Source organism: Salvelinus fontinalis, chromosome 18 (assembly GCF_029448725.1).
Source record: "Salvelinus fontinalis isolate EN_2023a chromosome 18, ASM2944872v1, whole genome shotgun sequence".
NCBI classification, from domain to species: domain Eukaryota; kingdom Metazoa; phylum Chordata; class Actinopteri; order Salmoniformes; family Salmonidae; genus Salvelinus; species Salvelinus fontinalis.
The window spans coordinates 4,850,854-4,872,077 of record NC_074682.1 but is presented as its reverse complement, the minus strand read 5'-3'; the positions used below and the strand labels follow the sequence as shown (position 1 = coordinate 4,872,077).

Here is a 21,224-nt window from a genome sequence, read left to right as displayed (position 1 = left end):
CCAATTGCACGCTCCCTCAAAACTTGAGACATCTGTGGCATTGTGTTGTGACAAAACTGCACATTGTAGTGGCCTTTTATTGTCCCCCAGCACAAGGTGCACCTGTGTAATGAGTATGCTGTTTAATCTGCTTGAAATGCCACATCTGTCAGGTGGATGGATTATCTTTGCGAAGGAGAAATACTAACTAACAAGGATGTAAACAAATTTGTGCACACAATGAGAGAAATAAGCTTTTTGTGCATCTGGAAGATTTCTAGGATCTTTTATTTCAGCTCATCATACATGGGACCAACACATGTTGTTTATATTTTTGTTCAGTGTACATCAGGGTTTTAGTAAATATACTTGAAAGGTTGCTAAAAGATCCAAAGTTCAATTGCACTGTATTTGCGCTGCACTCTAGCCTAGTTGGCAATAATGGCGTGAGAGGTGGAAACCTCACCAAAGGCAAACTCTGTGCCCTACTGTATGAACTCAAGTGATGCTTTTTATAAGGGTCTCTGCTGCCCTCTGCTGGCCACTTTACACCATTACAAACAGATTGTAACTAGACTAGAGCGCCCCAGTAAAAAATTGCGGGTAACCACAGATCTAGGATCAGATTACCCTAGTCTGGCAGATGCAGTCTGTGCACAGTAGCAATGTTCTTCTGTATTTTTACACAACAACATCAAGTCGGAGGACTTAATTGTCATGGGTCTTTCAGGGTATAAGCAATTATGTAAACAGTAGTAATGAAGTAGAATATGCCACGTTGCTCTCCCTCTCAAGTGAGTGTAGTTAAAGCATGTTATTCAGATATCCCATCACCAGACTGGGTCATGTACAATACAGTCCATCGTAAGCAATGACAGTCGACACAGTAGATTAAAATGAGTTTGTCTGTGGCATTTTAGTCTGTCATAATACAATAGTATATAATACATATATATATATATAGTAATACATAATACAAAAGCAACTGAGCATGAAACATTAAGTACATAAGTATATTTACAAGTATTCCTTCATGACTTCAGGCCCCCAACACACACAGGTACTGTAGGTGCTCCTGCTGCTACACCAGTAGGAAGATGGATGACAATGCACATCCCGATTCTCCACCCTTCTGCCAGTGTGCACTTGCACACTTCCCATCATTGGATTGATGTAAGCATTGGCTGGAGGAGGTTTCCACCATTGCTATATCCATGACGGGAAGTGTGCAAGTGCACATTTGGGAGAAGAGTGGACAATTGGGATGCAACCGATGGTTAGTTTTTGTGCAGCTGTAGACATGTCCTTTCTTAAACATGCCATTTCACCTTCGTTTTTTTTTGTTCTGAACACTTCTCAAACCAGAGCCATATCTTTACATAGGGCTCTGCCACAAACAGGAAAATAAATTGACTTAGCTGAATGAATGTTGTTGAAAATACCTAAACAGTGTGGCTGAAGAGGTTGAAAGGTTACGGATCCATTTTCATTGAGAATCATTTCAGTCTAAAAGCAATCAAGCTTTGAAGGGAACGTGAATATTAAGTGATGTGTGTGTGTGTATATAGTGGGCGTAATAAGGCTGTGGAGCCATCTTTAGTCAGAAAAGACAACAGCTGAAGCTTCTGGGCATATGGCCCAGCGCCGTTAGGGTTTGGCCGTCATTGTAAATAACCGACTTGCCTGGTTAAAGGTTAAATAAAAAATACAACGATCTCCGCGTGTATTCTCTAACTTTACTCGTAGAGAACAGGCTACTCAGGTCGAATGGTGCCTGTTTAGTCAAGTTTAGACCGATGTCTGCAAGATAATATTCACAGTAATCTACATAACAGAACCAAACAGGGTAAAAAGTTACTGTAAGACAAAAACACCATAGCATTTCTCTCACGGCCAAAATTGGACCGCCCGCTCCACTAGACACAATACACAGGCAGGCTACAGCCATCGACTCTAAAATGCATTCACTGTGCATCATTCAAAACAACAGGCTACTTCAAAACTCTGTATAACTCAACACCTAAATGCATATACCCATGAAACTGATAGAGATCACATGGTTACTATGCAGAATTATGCAGCATGGATGTTTCACCTGTAAAACTTGAAGAATGATCCTTCACTATTGAATAGTGTTTCTGTTTTACAGTAATGTTATATGAGGCTATTATATTAGGTTCTGTTATGTATAATACTGTGATCATTATGTGATCTTGCAGACATTGAGCTTTAATCTGACTATTAAAAGTAGCATCGTCTGCCTGAGTAGCCTGTTCTGTGTGTAAAGTGGAGAATATACACCTGCGCAGAACGTGATCCGCACATGTGCAGAAGCTTTGGTAAGCTCCAGATCTTTTCTGGACTAAAGATCCCCAAAAGGTCAGATCCACAGCCACTCCATAATAATAATGCATTTCAGCCAAAGTAAACATTTCAATGGGATCCTGTATAGTACCAAATATAACATGTTTCAATGGGAAAGAAAGAGGGTGGGAAGGGAGAATAGACAAGAACATTTGGTCTCCATTTTTTAATTATAATCCACTTGATCAAACATTCCGGCTTCCAGGGGAAAAAAGGCAGTTTTTCAAACTAAGCAGATTTATTTGTTGAACTTCTCCATCCTCTGGTCCAGGGCAGCAAAGTTTTCTTCTACCGACAGGAGATTCTCCTTCATGGTCTTCTGCACCTGGGGGGGGGGGGGGGGGGGGGGGGAGAGATATGTTAACAGAGTCGATGCCTGTACAGTAGGGGAGACGGGCGGCAATAGCGACAAGGGACAATTGAAACACCTTCAATTTCCCCAAACAGAAACATGCTAGAATGATGAAATTCACTCAGCACATGTCCTTTTAGATTCTCTCCCCGCTTTCACCCAAATCTCACTATTTACATGTTTAATGGGTGAAAGTCATTTTTTTCCACTGGCTACATTGTTCTTACTGTCCTGAGCATAAATGTCAAAAGAATTCAAACAAGCATACTTTAATCACTATTTTAGCTAAACATTTACATTTATCACTTGTTTATTGCTAGGCATATGGTTTTGTCATGGCTGCAAGGGTTTGGGGCAATTGTAACACTCTTTTGATTACTATATGATTCCATGTGTTATTTCATAGTTTTGATGTCTTCACTAGTATTCTACAATGTAGAAAATAGTAAAAAAGAAAAACCCGGAGTAGGTGTCCAAACTTTTGACAGGTACTATATTTATCCATCCATCCATTCCACCCACCCACATTTTAAATAGTGTGCTATATTGTAGCATTGTAATGATGTTGATTGTTTTCTACACAGGGCCTACAAATAAAAAATGTCTGTCTAGCTAAATCTGGTGCAATATACATACAGTGCATTCCGAAAGTATTCAGACCCCTTCTCTTTATCCACATTGTGACGTTATAGCCTTATTCTAAAATGAATTTAAAAAAAACTCAATTCTACACACAATACCCCATAATGACGAGGTGAATTTTTTATTTTTTTTGCAAATGTATTTGAAATAAAACAGAAATACCTTATTTACATACTTATTCAGACCCTTTGCTATGAGACTTCAAATTGAGTTCAGGTGCATCTTGTTTCAATTGATCGTCAGTGAGATCTTTCTACAATTTGGAGTCCACCTGTGGTGGATTGTTTGGATATGATTGGAAAGGCACACACCTGTCTATATAAGGTCCCACAGTTGACAGTGCATGTCAGAGCAAAATCCAAGCCATGAGGTCGAAGGAATTGTCAGTAGAGCTCCGAGACAGCATTGAGTTGAGGCACAGATCTGGGGAAGGGTACCAAAAAATGTCTGCAGCATTGAAGGTCCCCAAAAACACAGTTGCCTACATCATTCTTAAATGGAATAAGTTTGGAACCACCAAGACTCTTCCTAGAGTTGGCCGTCCAGCCAAATTGAGCAATCGGGGGAGAAGGGCCTTGGTCAGGGAGCAAGAACCCGATGGTCACTGACAGAGAGCCAGAGTTACTCTGTGCAGATAGAAGAACTTTCCAGAAGGACAACCATCTCTGCAGCACTCCCATCAATCAGGCCTTTATGGTAGAGTGGCCAGACTGAAGCCACTCCTCAGTAAAAGGCACATGACAGCCTGCTGAACTCTTTGGCCTGAATCATGTTGAGGAAACCTGGAACCATCCCTACAGTTAAGTATGGTGGTGGCAGCATCATGCTGTGGGTATGTTTTTCAGCAGTAGAGATTGGGAGACTAGTCAGGATCAAGGGAAAGATGAACGGAGCAAAGTACAGAAAGATCCTTGAAAACCTGTTCCAGAGCGCTCAGGACCTCAGACTGGGGTGAAGGTTCACCTTCCAAAAGGACAACGACCCTAAGCACACAGCCAAAACAGCGCAGGAGTGGCTTCGGAAAAAGTCTCTGAATGTCCTTCAGTGGCACAGCCAGAGCCCGGACATGAACCCGATCGAACATCTCTAGAGAGACCTGAAAAAGCTGTGCAGCGATGCTCTCCAGCCAACCTCACAGAGGTTGAGAGGATCTGCAGAGAAGAATGGGAGAAACTCCCCAAATACATGTGTGCCAAGCTTGTAGCGTTTTTGCTTTGTGAATATGGGGTATTGTATGTAGATTGAGCGGGGAAAAAAACATTGAATCTATTTCAGAATAAGGCTGTAACTTAACAAAATGGTCTGAATACTTTCCAATTGCACTGTAAACAAATAAATAACAACAGGTTCCCTTCTTTGTAAACCATTGAAAAATCTCCCTGGTCTTTGTTGTCGAATCTGTGAGTGAAATTCAATGCTCGACCGAGGGACCTTAGAGATAATTGTATGTGTGGGGTACAGAGATGAGGTAGTCATTTAATTATCCTGTTAAACACTATTATTGCACACTGTGAGTCCATGCAACTTATGTGACTTGTTAAGCAAATTTTGTCCTCAACTTACTTAGGCCTGCCATAACAAAGAGGTCGAATACCTAGATGAGACATTTCAGCTTTTCACTACATTTGTAAAAATGTGTGTAGGCCAGTGACACAAAAGCTCAATTTAAATCAATTGTAAAAATGTAGGCTGTAACACAACAAGATGTGGAAAAAGTCAAGGGATGTGAAGGCGCTACACATAAAAATACCTATATATCTTGCAAAATCATTACATATGTCTATGGTAATTCATAAACAATGAATTTTAAGTGAAGTACATGTATTTGTTTCAATGTATTGAATGGACATGCTGTCTAGCTACACAAGAATAAGACCTTTGTCAAAAAAAAAGGCAACGTACAGAAGGTGACACCATGGGGATCAAGTACGTGGACACGTTTGTCCCGGATAGACGAGAGAACTTTATTACCCTTTCCACACCATCATTTCACATTCTCCTTTTCAGCACATTTCCAGCAGCTACGATGGATGGGTAAACAGACAAGTGCAGTACAGTTCAGCTCAATACACTGTGGAAGGTACAAGAGCTCAGTAGTTTAAAGGTCACATGTCAGTCCCCGCAGCAGTCCTACCAACCTGTGAGAGCAGTGTGAAATGTGTCCTACGGCAGTGTGAAAGCAGTGAGGGATGTAGTGTTTCCTACCTGTGAGAGCAGTGTTCCGTTGTCCTTCAGAGAGTTGTTGATCATCTGCTGGGTGGTGTCCAGGTGGGTCAGCAGCTGACCAAACTGCATGGCTATAGATAGACTAAGACTGGTGAGTCATGTCGTCACAGACAGACACTGCCCATCAGAGTTAAGCAATCTGCATTACTACAGCTTCATTTACACAGGCAGCCCGATTCTGATATTTTGACCGATCAGATCTTTTGCCAATAATTGTGCAAAACATCAGATTTGGGCTGCCTGTGTAAATCGCAGCTAGCGAGTCAAGCCATCTGAATGGCTACAAGGCACAGAGAGAAACACAGAGCTATGTAGGCACTACAGACAAGCAGAGGGGATCTTGATGAAAATCCAATCAAAGCCAAAGTGAGGCACATTTTGTTTGCTTGATACAATGGAAGTCCCAAAAGAGCAAAATTCTAGCCGAATCCAGTGAAACTCAAATAACAATTTGTTTGCCACAAGTATGGACACCAGGTGAGCCAATTGTAAACTGGGGATTATTAGGTGACAGTTTGAGGGCCAGATTGGGAATTTAGCCAGGACACCGGGGTTAACACCCCTACAATAAGTGCCATGGGATCTTTAATGACCTCAGAGAATCAGGACACCCGTTTAACGTCCCATCCGAAAGACGGCACCCTACACAGGGCAGTGTCCCCAATCACATTGGGATATTTTTTAGACCAAAGGAAAGAGTGCCTCCTACTGGCCCTCCGACACCACTTCCAGCAGCATCTGGTCTCCCATCCAGGGGCTGACCAGGACCAACCCTGCTTAGCTTCAGAAGCAAGCCAGCAGTGGTATTCAGGGTGGTTTGCTGCTGGTAATAACCTTTCGAATAGCAAAACTATTTTTTTTTTTACAGCATGTGCTCCTGACTGCATGTGCTGCCATAGAAATAGAAAGGGTATCTCCATTCAAGTCAATGATTGCATAATGGGTGGACTGGCAGCCATTGCGAGTGTCCCCAGAGGAGCAAAGCAGGAAGTAAAAGCAGGAAGCGTACCTATCAATATGTGAAGTGATTTGTTGATTCAACTGACATTACAAAAAATAATAAATACATACAGTACATTCCACGTGCCGCATCAGTTATCATTTGAATGAACTTATTCTATATTACATGGACATTTTCATCGCAATACTAGGCAGCCATTGCGAGTGTACAAATGAGTCTACCAGTCAAATCAGTAGGTGCCTCAGGTACTCTGGAACTGGCCTTTTAACTACACCAAAGCCTAGGACCAAGATGCATGGACAGGCAGCCTTTAATTATGCGTTTAATGTGTTTAATTTCTCCATTGTAATTATTTCGCAACTATGGCCTATTTATTGCCTTACCTCCGTTATCCTACCTCATTTGCACACACTGTATATAGACTTTTTCTACTGTATTATTGACTGTATGTTTGTTTATTCCATGTGTCTCTCTGTGTTGTTGTTTGTGTCGCACTGCTTTGCTTTATCTTGGCCAGGTCGCAGTTGAAAATGAGAATTTGTTCTCAACTGGCCTACCTGGTTAAATGAAGGTGAAATATATATATATTTTTTTTTAAATGCCCCCAGCCTCTGGAATAGCTTGCCAGAGAACCTGAGGGGGGCCAAAACTGTGGACATATTTAAAAGAGATCTTAAAAAAAACATGTTTAGCTTTGCTTTTCCTTCAGGAGCTTTTTAGTTGTTCAGTTTGTCATTATTTTGTCTTTTTATCTTGTTGTGTAGTAAATATTTCAGCTTTTATTTTCATTGTTCGTTTTTTTCCTGTAAAGCACATTGTGTTGCATTCCATGTCTGAAAATGTGCTGTATGAATAAAGCTTTATTTTACTTGTTGCTCGTTTCAGCAAGGAGCAACAAAGTTTCATCACATTGTTAAGAGTCCGTGCTTCCGCAGAAACAGACTCAAGCGCACAAATGTCCGGCTTCCGTCACCTGTTCGTTCCCTCAACCCCGTTTTTTTTGTTTTGACGGTTATTTTCTTTTCATGTCCTTATCCATAACCGTCAGTTACACAGTAATTGAACCGGCCCTAGTTATTACCTTGTTCATGCAACTCTTTGACAGCCATGAGCCTCTGCACCACCTGAGGCAGAGAGGTTGCCATGGCGTCCCACTTCTCCACCACGTCATACAGCTGAGACACCTGACAGACAACATAACAGTTATTGGAATAATATAAATATAATAATAGCTAATGGAACAAGTTGCAGACCAAATAATGATGAGGTTGGGGGTGAACAATATTGACTGACAGCAGAACGAGTTGCTGTAAAACGCAGTCGGAATAATTATATGGTTAGTAGTGGATTGTCAGGGTTTGATCAATAGGGCATAGTTTGTGCCAATAGTTTTTCCTGGTCAGGCCACAATTACTTTAAAAATGTTGTGTGAAATAGTCCTAAGATGGGGTATAAAGTTCACATTTGAAAAGTTTGACATAAAAACCAGGTAGTTACTGACCCTGTTTTGTGTATCAGCATCTTCGATGGTTGCCTTGTGCTTTGCAATCTCATTCATCTTCCCAAGGACACTCTATACATAGACAACACAAAATCATCACATGTACATAAAAGTGTACTATTGCAGTACGACAACGAATGGTGTTGGTTGTCAAGGTCCCTCCAGGCCTTCTGACAACTAGAATCGGCAAGACACACAGTGTGGAGTAGGCTGAAGTTGCCCCAGACACTGATCCGTTTTGTATTTGCCTCTGCAATGGGAAAGGTGTGTCACCTGCAGTCTGGCCTCTATCTGGTCCAGAGTGGCTGAGTCCAGAGCACTGACTCGCGCCTGCAGCAGCTCCATGGTGTCCTGGAGGGTGGGGGGGGGGAGAAAAAGGCAGTATGGAGGGGAGAAAGAGGGAGATGAAAAGGGGGGGAGGGGGAGACAGGGATTGATTGGCTTCCAATCATGACCACGAAGTGAAGTTGTGGCTATGTAGGTTGAACTTAATAATATTTAGTCATTCGGCCTCAGTACCAAACAGTGATTGATGACACACAGATAGAATGTCTCAAAATCAGTCAAAGGGTTAACAGTGATTGACGATATGGGTGGAGTTCAGTACTGAAAGCAGAGTGCAGGAGAGACTCACCATGAGACTGCCTCCCTGCACCCCAGCACTCAGAGCACCCTGTTTGTCTGATCCAGAGCCCACGGCAGTCTCCAGCTCTGCAAGCCGCTTCTCCAGCTCTGCCATCTACACACAGGAGAGACGGAGAATTAACTACTAAATCATGTAACAAAGACAAATAATTTAGGCAACAGACCTCACACGCCTAACATTGCATCACCAACCCATCTAGCGCAACAGACACAACAGCTAACACTCATTGAGCTCTCTTCACTCACATGCACATGCACAGCAACTGCTGACCATTTGGCAGACGCCCAGCCATGGTCCCGGGGCTCCTCACCTTGGCAGCGTCTGTGAACCTCTCCTGCTCTGGCCGGCTGTGCAGCTCATAGAGCACCACACCATCAGGAACTTTAGCTGAGGCCTTCCGCTCCCCTGTCCTCCCCCTACTGCTCCTCGCTGCCTCCAGCTGGGTTAGCAGACGCCTGGGGGTGGAGAGAAACAAATAGAGAGCAAAAGGGTGGAGAAGGGAGAGGGAGAGTAGGGAAGGAAATAACATGAGGGGGATAAGAAGATAGTCTTTTACATTTGAGTCACTTAGCAGATGCTCCTATGCAGCGACTTACAGATTTATCACCTAGTCGCCTCAGGGATTCAAAACAGCAACCGTTCGGTAACTGTCCCAACGCTCTTAACCGCTAGGCTTCTTGAAGTCTTTAATACGAGCAGCGACTGCTAAGACTACGTCATATCGTCTCCCTTTCTGACAACGATGTAACCATTTGAGCCTAAAATGGCCTTTTCTACCGTTTTTAATCCCTTCCTACTTCCCTCCCTGTCCTCTCACTTGGCGAGCGCTTCTGGGACCCGCTCCCTTACTTACTTACTTGGCCAGTGCTCTGTCTGGGTCAGCTAGGTTGATATGTGCCTGTGGTCTCAGCAGAGTGCCCAGGTGGGCAGAGACCAGCTGATGTTTGAGCTGGGCAGCTTGCTGGGCTAGGACTACTGGGGTCAGACGCTCCTCTGCACTGCTATCCTTCGTGGTCGCTTGGAGGACAGCGAGACAGATGTGAAAAGGGCAACCACTGATTTGGGGTAGGTCTAGGTCAAATGGTGTATACAGTACATAAAGGATGGTTTAAGGGATTCCTGATGTTCCTGTCTGACCTGGATAGTCTAGGCCTAGGCGGTAGGGCGTAAGGGCTAGGAAGCAAACAGGTTGCTTGGAACTGTGTCTGGGCCCTATCTGGATGGTTTCCACCTCATGACTGAGCTCCTGGATCTCATTGACCAGCCGCTGGTACTTCTGCTGGGGGGTTTCCTTCACCCCACAGCCCTCCGCCAACTAGACAGGGAGAAAAGGGGGATTAAGTGAAAGGACAACCAGTTAAAAGCACTTGAACAGACAGCAAATAACACACACGATTAGAATGGAAAAAGGTCTTGCCATTGATTTGTGTTAAATATATTTATATAACTAAGATGATCAATATGAAATTCAATAATGTAGGCCCAGAGTCTACTCACGATCTCATATTCTCCAGACTCATAGCCCACTCTTTTGTTCTTACTGATACAGTCGGAGAAGTCTGGAAGAGACACATTTATTACAGGAGAAACCAGAATATTAGGCGATTTGTGACCAATTCATGAAAGGCCTGATGTCTAGGGCCAGGAGTTTTCCCTGACCCTGTTAGGCGAGCCATAAGTCTTCCTGGTCATGTGACTGAGGTCAACTGCTCTGCATATAGACTATATAATAATAACAATAATAAGATACAATATGCAGGAAAAGTTCTTCCAGGTCGTGTGGCGAGGGGAAAACTACTGCCCCTACAGTGCATTGGGAAAAGTATTCAGAGCCCTTGATTTCCCATATGTTGTTACGTTACAGCCTTATTCTAAAATGGATCAAATCAAATCCTCAATCTACAAACCATACCCCATAATGACAGAGCAAAAAGAGATGTAGACATTTTTTGCAAATGCATTAAAAAACAAAACTGAATTATCACATTTACAGAAGTATTCAGACCCTTTACTCACTACTTTGTTGAAGCACCTTTGGCAGCGATTACAGCCTCGAGTCTTCTTGGGTATGACGCTATAAGCTTGGCACACCTGTATTTGGGGAGTTTCTCCCATTCTTCTCTGCAGATCCTTTCCATCTCTGTCAGGTTGGATGGGGAGCGTCGCTGCACAGCTATTTTCAGGTCTCTTTAGAGATGTTCAATTGGGTTCATGTCCGGGCTCTGGCTGGGCCACTCAAGGACATTCAGAGACTTGTCCCGAAGCCACTCCTGCGTTGTCTTGGCTGAGTGCTTTGGGTCGTTGTCCTGTTGGAAGGTGAACCTTCAATCCAGTCTGAGATCCTGAGCGCTCTGGAGCAGGTTTTCATCTAGGATCTTTCTGTACTTTGCTCCGTTCATCTTCCCTTGATCCTGACTAGTATTCCAGTCCCTGCTGCTGAAAAACATCCCCACAGCATGATGCTGCCACCACCATACTTCACCGTAGGGATGGTGCCAGGTTTCCTCCAGATAAGACGCTTGGGATTCAGGCCAAAAAGAGTTCCATCTTTGTTTCATCAGACCAAAGAATATTGTTTCACATGGTCAGAGTTCTTTAGGTGCCTTTTGGCAAACTTCAAGAGGGCTGTTACGTGCCTTTTACTGAGGAGTGGCTTCTGTCTGGCCATTCTACCATAAAGGCCTGATTGGTGGAGTGCTGCAGAGATGGTTGTTCTTCTGGAAGGGTCTCCCATCTCCACAGAGGAACTCTGGAGCTCTGTCAGAGTGACCATTGGGTTCTTGGTCACTGACCAAGGCCCTTCTCCCTCGATTGTTATTTTGGCCATGTGGCCAGCTCAACGAAAAGTCTTGGTGGTTCCAAACTTTTTCCATTGAAGAATGTTGGCCACTGTGTTCTTGGGGACCTTCATTGCTGCAGACATTTTTTGGTACCCTCCCCAGATCTGTGCCTGGACACAATCCTGTCTCTGAGCTCTACAGACAATTCCTTCGACCTCATGGCTTGGATTTTGCTCTGAAATGCACTGTCAACTGTGGGACCTTATCTCAGGATGCACCTGAGTTCAATTTCGAGTCTCATAGCAAAGGGTCTAAATATTTATGTAAATAAGGTAACCGTTATTTGTTTTTGCAAAAACAATATTTAAAACAACTGTTTTCGCTTCGTCATTATGGGGTATTGTGTGTAGATTGAAGATGGACAAAAACAATTTCATGCATTTTAGAATAAGGCTGTAACTTAAAATGTGGAAAAAGTCAAGGGGTCTCGGATGGTATCGCGCCGTCCCAACCTTCGCTCTCTCTCCCCCGCTACTCTCTCCTCTTCCATCCTATCATCTCTTCCCTCTGCCCAAACCTTCTCCAACCTATCTCCTGATTCTGCCTCCTCAACCCTCCTCTCCTCCCTTTCTGCATCCTTTGACTCTCTATGTCCCCTATCCTCCAGGCCGGCTCGGTCCTCCCCTCCCGCTCCGTGGCTCGACGACTCATTGCGAGCTCACAGAACAGGGCTCCGGGCAGCTGAGCGGAAATGGAGGAAAACTCGCCTCCCTGCGGACCTGGCATCCTTTCACTCCCTCCTCTCTACATTTTCCTCTTCTGGCTCTGCTGCTAAAGCCACTTTCTACCACTCTAAATTCCAAGCATCTGCCTCTAACCCTAGGAAGCTCTTTGCCACCTTCTCCTCCCTCCTGAATCCTCCTCCCCCTCCCCCCCCCCCTCCTCCCTCTCTGCAGACGACTTCGTCAACCATTTCGAAAAGAAGGTCGACGACATCCGATCTTCGTTTGCTAAGTCAAACGACACCGCTGGTTCTGCTCACACTGCCCTACCCTGTGCTCTGACCTCTTTCTCCCCTCTCTCTCCAGATGAAATCTCGCGTCTTGTGACGGCCGGCCGCCCAACAACCTGCCCGCTTGACCCTATCCCCTCCTCTCTTCTCCAGACCTTCTCCCTTACCTCACCTCGCTCATCAACTCATCCTTGACCGCTGGCTACGTCCCTTCCGTCTTCAAGAGAGCGAGAGTTGCACCCCTTCTGAAAAAACCTACACTCGATCCCTCCGATGTCAACAACTACAGACCAGTATCCCTTCTTTCTTTTCTCTCCAAAACTCTTGAACGTGCCGTCCTTGGCCAGCTCCCCTGCTATCTCTCTCAGAATGACCTTCTTGATCCAAATCAGTCAGGTTTCAAGACTAGTCACTCAACTGAGACTGCTCTTCTCTGTATCACGGAGGCGCTCTGCACTGCTAAAGCTAACTCTCTCTCCTCTGCTCTCATCCTTCTAGACCTATCGGCTGCCTTCGATACTGTGAACCATCAGATCCTCCTCTCCACCCTCTCCGAGTTGGGCATCTCCGGCACGACCCACGCTTGGATTGCGTCCTACCTGACAGGTCGCTCCTACCAGGTGGCGTGGCGAGAATCTGTCTCCTCACCACGCGCTCTCACCACTGGTGTCCCCCAGGGCTCTGTTCTAGACCCTCTCCTATTCTCGCTATACACCAAGTCACTTGGCTCTGTCATAACCTCACATGGTCTCTCCTATCATTGCTATGCAGACGACACACAATTAATCTTCTCCTTTCCCCCTTCTGATGACCAGGTGGCGAATCGCATCTCTGCATGTCTGGCAGACATATCAGTGTGGATGACGGATCACCACCTCAAGCTGAACCTCGGCAAGACGGAGCTGCTCTTCCTCCCGGGGAAGGACTGCCCGTTCCATGATCTCGCCATCACGGTTGACAACTCCATTGTGTCCTCCTCCCAGAGCGCTAAGAACCTTGGCGTGATCCTGGACAACACCCTGTCGTTCTCAACTAACATCAAGGCGGTGGCCCGTTCCTGTAGGTTCATGCTCTACAACATCCGCAGAGTACGACCCTGCCTCACACAGGAAGCGGCGCAGGTCCTAATCCAGGCACTTGTCATCTCCCGTCTGGATTACTGCAACTCGCTGTTGGCTGGGCTCCCTGCCTGTGCCATTAAACCCCTACAACTCATCCAGAACGCCGCAGCCCGTCTGGTGTTCAACCTTCCCAAGTTCTCTCACGTCACCCCGCTCCTCCGCTCTCTCCACTGGCTTCCAGTTGAAGCTCGCATCCGCTACAAGACCATGGTGCTTGCCTACGGAGCTGTGAGGGGAACGGCACCTCAGTACCTTCAGGCTCTGATCAGGCCCTACACCCAAACAAGGGCACTGCGTTCATCCACCTCTGGCCTGCTCACCTCCCTACCACTGAGGAAGTACAGTTCCCGCTCAGCCCAGTCAAAACTGTTCGCTGCTCTGGCACCCCAATGGTGGAACAAACTCCCTCACGACGCCAGGACAGCGGAGTCAATCACCACCTTCCGGAGACACCTGAAACCCCACCTCTTCAAGGAATACCTAGGATAGGATAAAGCAATCCTTCTGCCCCCCCCCCCCTTAAAAGATTTAGATGCACTATTGTAAAGTGGCTGTTCCACTGGATGTCATAAGGTGAATGCACCAATTTGTAAGTCGCTCTGGATAAGAGCGTCTGCTAAATGACTTAAATGTAAATGTAAATGTCTGAATACTTTCCCCCGAATGCACTGTATATCATGCCTGGACATCCAGCTGTTGGATGTAGTAGACTGACCGAGTCCTTTAGTACTGACGCGTTTGTCCTTGAACTTGTCGTAAGCTGCATTAGGGTTGACCACGATCCTCTCCACACTGTCACTGCACAACTCTTCCTGTTATGGAGGGAGGCACCCAGAGAGAATGCATGGTCAGATATACCACAGGAATACACAACAGACACAGGCTGCATCTCAGCTCTCTTTATACTATTGAGATGCAGCCATATTCTTCACTTTCTCGTCTCCAATCCACTCAGAGATCTTACCAGCCAATCTTGGCAAAGTCGCAAATGTACACATGGTTTGGGAATAGAGAGGTCTGCGAGTGGATCTAGGGCAAAATTATTCTTAAGGCTTGATTCCCATTTGATTGATAGATTGATGGGGATTTCTGCTGTTGGTGTTCTAACCATGGGCCATCTATCACACTGGCTCTTTAAATATGATCTGGGAACTAGTCTCTCCAAAACTCTTGAACGTGCCGTCCTTGGCCAGCTCTCCCGCTATCTCTCTCAGAATGACCTTCTTGATCCAAATCAGTCAGGTTTCAAGACTAGTCATTCAACTGAGACTGCTCTTCTCTGTGTCACGGAGGCGCTCCGCACTGCTAAAGCTAACTCTCTCTCCTCTGCTCTCATCCTTCTAGACCAGGGGTGTCAAACTCATTTCGCATCGTGGGCCACATACGGCCTAGGGAGATGTCAAGTGGGCCGGACCATTAAAATTATACCATACTCTGCTATAAATAACCAAAATATCATGTCTTTCCTTTGTTTTGGTGTAAAAAAGCACAAGAACATTAGGAAAATATTGAAATTTAATGAACTATCCTTTTACAAAACATTTCATGAAACACCTCATATTTCCTTAGACAAATGTGCAATTTACTTTTATCATTCACAAATATGCATTGCAACTGATCCCACTGATTGTACAAAGGCACAAAACTTTAATTGGTACTGAAAAATATAGTAATGCACTTTAAGATTAAATGAGACTTTTAAAGAAAGGAATTTTTAAACCACTTACACATACGCATATAAAATCTAAATGTAATCCCTGCGTACACCTTACAAACTAAGGAGAGTGATTTTAAATGTGTAATGAAGAAAGTGTTCGCCTGTCCTGTAAATCTGTAAACTTCATACATGAAACATACATACACATACAATACATACTGAAAATTTATGGAGTTGTATGAACAGTAGAATTCCATCACACAACTTTTGTTTTGAAGCTGCTGACTAACATTAAAGTGCACATTTCTTAAATCACCACAGTAAGGATTCATCTTCACAGAGCTGTATTCTTTCAGTGCAAACAGTATCTAAGGCAGCATTTTAAAGGTGTTAGTCTAGTCTGGACTTGTATTTGTTCCTGAAACTTGGCATCTTTTGGCCTGTACAAGTGCATCAACACCAGGTGTCATGTCCTTGACTAGCTGTCACTTTCAGAATGTCATTTAAGTGCTTGTTTGTGAGCCTTGAACGCATTTTTGTTTTATTGATATTCATCACTGAGAAAATTTGTTCACAAAGGTAGGTTGTCCCAAACATGCACAAAATTTTAGCAGCCAGGGCTGTTAATTTGGGGTACCCTGGTAGTAGATACTGATAAAATCTGTCCAGACCTACAGAGGCAAATTTGCCCTTCAAATCTGCATCACACTGCAAATCAATTATCTCTAGCTGAATTTCGACCGGCAGATCAGAAGCTTTAACTGTGAAAGGTGAGCGAAAAACTGAAAATTCTGTCTCAAGTTCACCAAATACCTGAAAACGTTTCTCAAACTCCCGCAGTAGTCCTGCAATTTTGTCTTTGTACCGTTTCATGTCCGCATCAGGTCTGGTCACACACACATCTCTCAGACAGGGGAAATGAGCAGGGTTGCCATTTGCCAGTTGCATCTCCCACAAAGTCAGCTTCAACTTAAATGCATGTATGTTGTCAGAAAACTGTGTGACAACTTTTTTGCGGCCTTGCAACATTTTGTTCAGATTGTTCAAGTGTTCAGTAATATCAACCAAGAATGCAAGGTCCCGTAGCCATTCCTGAGATTGTAATTCCAACACCGGTTTTCCTTTTTTCTCCATGAACTGTCCGATTTCCTCTCGTAGATCAAAGAAATGCCTCAGCACAGCGCCTCGGCTTAACCATCTCACTTCAGTGTGGTATGGCAGGCTGTGGGTAATGTTGCTGTCGCTGAGAAGTTTGTCAAACTGACGATGGTTCAGACCTCTGGACCGGATGAAATTTACAGTGCGAACAACCACCTCCATGACGTGGTCCATTTTCAGCGACTTGCAACACAATGCCTCCTGGTGCAAAATACAGTGAAATGTCCAGAAACGATCTCCTCCATTAAGGGCTTGTACTTTGTCTTTGAACTTTGTCGCGACACCTGCTTTCTTTCCGACCATGGATGGCGCGCCGTCTGTAGCCAGGCTGACAGGGCGGGACCAGTCCACTCCAACTCTGTCCAATGCAGCAACGACAGAGCCGAAAATGTCCTCGGCTGTTGTGGTGTCCATCATTGGCACCAACTCAAGAAACTCTTCAGTAACAGTCAATGTCTCATCAACTCCTCTAATAAATATGGCCAGTTGGGCCACGTCTGTGATGTCAGTGCTCTCGTCAATTGCCACGGAAAATGCAATAAATGACTTGACTCTCTGTTTCAATTGACTGTCTAAATCTGCCGATAGTTCCGAAATCCTCTCTGCTATAGTATTCCTCGTCAGGCTAATATTGGCAAAAGCTTGTCGCTTCTCGGGACATACAAGTTCAGCCGCCTTCATCATGCATCGTTTAACAAAGTCACCGTCGGAATACGGCTTCGATGCTAATGCTATTTCGCTAGCAATTAGGTAGCTGGCTTTTACCGCTGCTTCACTGACTTCTCGGCTCTGGATGAAAGTTGACTGCTGTTTCCTCAGACCCGCCAGCAATTCGTTAATCTTATCTCTTCTCAGTTGTCCTTGCAAGCCGTCATATTTTTCGCTGTGATGAGTCTCGTAGTGGCGTCGAATATTATATTCCTTCAATACCGAAACTTGTTGCAAACACACCAAGCACGAAGGTTTTCCGTGCATCTCTGTAAATAAATAGGACGTGGTCCATTTTTCTTTGAAAATTCTACACTCCTTATCTACTTTTCTCCGTTTGGATAACGACATTTTGGCTAATGAGGGTGTAGCGGAGAGGTAGAGACCAAGGTATTAACAACGTCATAACAAGCAGCAGATGGCGCATTGATACCGTCTGCTGTTTTCAATCTGCCTCAGTGATGCGGCTTGTCTTCTACTCTGATGGAAAGAGTGCGCCCCTTAGCGGATAATCCATGAATTGCAGCAAATTAAAAATATTAATTCCATGTCTTTTATGCATTTTTTCCACTTTCAAATTATCCTGCGGGCCTGATCGAACCTCCTTGGGGGCCGGTTCCGGCCCGCGGGCCGTATGTTTGACACCCCTGTTCTAGACCCATCGGCTGCCTTTGATACTGTGAACCATCAGATCCTCCTCTCCACCCTCTCCGAGTTGGGCATCTCCGGCGCGGCCCACGCTTGGATTGCGTCCTACCTGACAGGTCGCTCCTACCAGGTGGCGTGGCGAGGCGAGAATCTGTCTCCTCACCACGTGCTCTCACCACTGGTGTCCCCCAGGGCTCTGTTCTAGGCCCTCTCCTATTCTCGCTATACACCAAGTCACTTGGCTCTGTCATAACCTCACATGGTCTCTCCTATCATTGCTATGCAGACGACACACAATTAATCTTCTCCTTTCCCCCTTCTGATAACCAGGTGGCGAATCGCATCTCTGCATGTCTGGCAGACATATCAGTGTGGATGACGGATCACCACCTCAAGCTGAACCTCGGCAAGACGGAGCTGCTCTTCCTCCCGGGGAAGGACTGCCCGTTCCATGATCTCGCCATCACGGTTGACAACTCCATTGTGTCCTCCTCCCAGAGCGCTAAGAACCTTGGCGTGATCCTGGACAACACCCTGTCGTTCTCGACTAACATCAAGGCGGTGGCCCGTTCCTGTAGGTTCATGCTCTACAACATCCGCAGAGTACGACCCTGCCTCACACAGGAAGCGGCGCAGGTCCTAATCCAGGCACTTGTCATCTCCCGTCTGGATTACTGCAACTCGCTGTTGGCTGGGCTCCCTGCATGTGCCATTAAACCCCTACAACTCATCCAGAACGCCGCAGCCCGACTGGTTGTTCAACCTTCCCAAGTTCTCTCACGTCACCCCGCTCCTCCGCTCTCTCCACTGGCTTCCAGTTGAAGCTCGCATCCGCTACAAGACCATGGTGCTTGCCTACGGAGCTGTGAGGGGAACGGCACCTCAGTACCTTCAGGCTCTGATCAGGCCCTACACCCAAACAAGGGCACTGCGTTCATCCACCTCTGGCCTGCTCGCCTCCCTACCACTGAGGAAGTACAGTTCCCGCTCAGCCCAGTCAAAACTGTTCGCTGCTCTGGCACCCCAATGGTGGAACAAACTTCCCCACGACGCCAGGACAGCGGAGTCAATCACCACCTTCCGGAGACACCTGAAACCCCACCTCTTTAAGGAATACCTAGGATAGGATAAAGTAATCCTTCTGACCCCCCCCCCCCCTTAAAAGATTTAGATGCACTATTGTAAAGTGGCTGTTCAACTGGATGTCATAAGGTGAACGCACCAATTTGTAAGTCGCTCTGGATAAGAGCGCCGGCTAAATGACTTAAATGTAAATGTAGTCCTTTGTATCTGTACAACCAGAACCATTAGATACAGTGGGGAGAACAAGTATTTGAAACACTGCCAATTTTGCAGGTTTTCCTACTTACAAAGCATGTAGAGGTTTGTAATTTTTATCATAGGTACACTTCAACTATGAGAGACGGAATCTAAAACAAAAATCCAGAAAATCACATTGTATGATTTTTAAGTAATTAATTAGCATTTTATTGCATGACATAAGTATTTGATACATCAGAAAAGCAGAACTTAATATTTGGTACAGAAACCTTCGTTTGGAATTACAGAGATCATACGTTTCCTGTAGTTCTTGACCAGCTCTCATCAAAGGGGGTCATGGGATTAATCACCACTAATACAGACAGTAAAGACACACACAGTACAGAGATGCATGCAACAGACTGACAAGTAGAATTTAGGAGGAAGGGAGGGAGGGAGGGGTAAAGCAGTCAGTCACTGAGGATCTTACCAGCTCCTTGGGTTCCCAAAGAAAGTTAGAGAAAGAGGAAGACCGGGGGGGGGGGGGGGGGGGGGGGGGGAAGAGAGAGAAACACAGATTAATGTGGTTATCACATGCCATGCACAACAGCCAGCCCGTCACTGCCAAGAAAGAGAACAGTGTTCTGAGCTAGGCTGACCGTCTGATCATGATGACGTCACGGTTCACTCTCTCTCTCTCAGCCCCACAGAGCCTGCGCTGTGGTTACTGTGATACATTAGCAGCATTGGTTATAGGCTGCTGACATCACAAATCATACAGTACACACACACACACACACACACACACACACACACACACACACACACACACACACACACACACACACACACACACACACACACACACACACACACACACACACACTGAATTGTATATGCTGTATGTGTGACTGATATCCTGTGTGTGTAGGCAACATATGCCCTGAGCCCCTCACTATTTACTCAAGCCTCTAATCCTGCACTTGGTATTGTTAGCATCATGTAGTCAGTGGAAGGAGGGGAATGTAAGGAGGGAAAAGCAATTTCTGAGCCCCCAAGTCAAAGATGAGATGGTTAGAAAGAAAATAGGTTTAGCGCCATGGGATGAGGTAAATAAACTCAACAGAGTGCAACACCCATCCATTAAGAACCTGTGCGAGTACGATGAAATCCCGATGGTCACAGATATTAAAAGTAGGCCAGTGCAAATCTGCAATTTACATTCTGAATGGTTTAGAGTGTTGTTGCAGTATTACACCTAGTGTTTGATCAGCAACGTAGTCAGTAACGATCTTTAGTTAGTAAGCTTCTGTTAACATGTATACTGCTACGAACAGGGGCGAAGGGATGATAAAACAAGTACAGTGGCAGATCTCTTATCAGCACACACAATAACAGAGACATCTTAGATCCAATGTCCTCTGACGTGCTACAACTCCATGTCGAGGTGAAAACGGAGAATTATTAGGCCTACTAAAACGTCTTGCATGAACACTAATCAATGAAAAACACCACTCCCTACAAAAGTGAGAAACCATTTGGCCACATTACAAAAAAAAAGATTAATAAAACTGAATTGATACAGAATAATGGGACACATTACATCATCCTGTAAGTAGGCTATTCTCAATTTCCACCCAACTTGAAGAGGGGAAGAAAAAGGGGACATGAAGGATTTACAACACATGCAGTTGACTGCACTGAGACAAAAATAACCTCTTACTTGTACAAACTAGCCTCCCAGGAGGGGTGGGTGGGGAGAGGAGGCAAAAACAAGACACGCGGAGGGAGGGGTACGGTTTGGGATATGGGAGGGAAACCACTATTAGGTTGTAGTGGGAGTCAGACAACATTTACATATGTTCCACAGCAGACTTGATCCATGAGCCAGCACGATGATACAGAGACGCTAATCAATCAACGAAACAACCAACCACTCTGCATCGTGCAGTGGTTATCATAGAGGAAGTCATGCTGCTACGCCACAACAGATGATTCCAAAACTGTATTTGGGGGTCGAAACTCTCCCTTTCGCTCTCCACATTCCCTTCTTTCCTCTCTCCTCCGACTTTCACTCACCGACTCAAACTGTGCCTGGTCATCTTCTGGCAGGTCGCTGGTCTCATATACATCTGGCTCGTTGGACGCCTATGAATACAAAATCATTCAATCAATCAATATTACATTAACATAGCTAGCTACTTGTGTT

At 45.1% G+C, this 21,224-nt stretch overlaps 1 protein-coding gene across 2 annotated transcripts in view; it reads right to left on the bottom strand.

Annotated features, from left to right (window-relative positions):
- Positions 1-249: 249 nt before the first annotated feature.
- LOC129814835 (dynactin subunit 2-like) overlaps positions 250-21,224 on the bottom strand; it is a 32,961-nt gene continuing 11,986 nt past the window's right edge. The window contains exons 2-13 of one of the 2 annotated variants that reach the window (XM_055867909.1): positions 21,095-21,163; positions 14,300-14,396; positions 10,169-10,230; positions 9,872-9,986; positions 9,529-9,688; positions 8,982-9,126; positions 8,660-8,764; positions 8,299-8,376; positions 8,026-8,097; positions 7,606-7,708; positions 5,543-5,634; positions 250-2,668 (exon numbers count right to left, since the gene is read on the bottom strand). In XM_055867909.1, coding sequence (XP_055723884.1) covers positions 2,582-2,668; positions 5,543-5,634; positions 7,606-7,708; positions 8,026-8,097; positions 8,299-8,376; positions 8,660-8,764; positions 8,982-9,126; positions 9,529-9,688; positions 9,872-9,986; positions 10,169-10,230; positions 14,300-14,396; positions 21,095-21,163 — 1,185 coding nt within the window. In that variant the 3' untranslated portion in view covers positions 250-2,581. The other variant, XM_055867908.1, reaches the window with a different exon arrangement.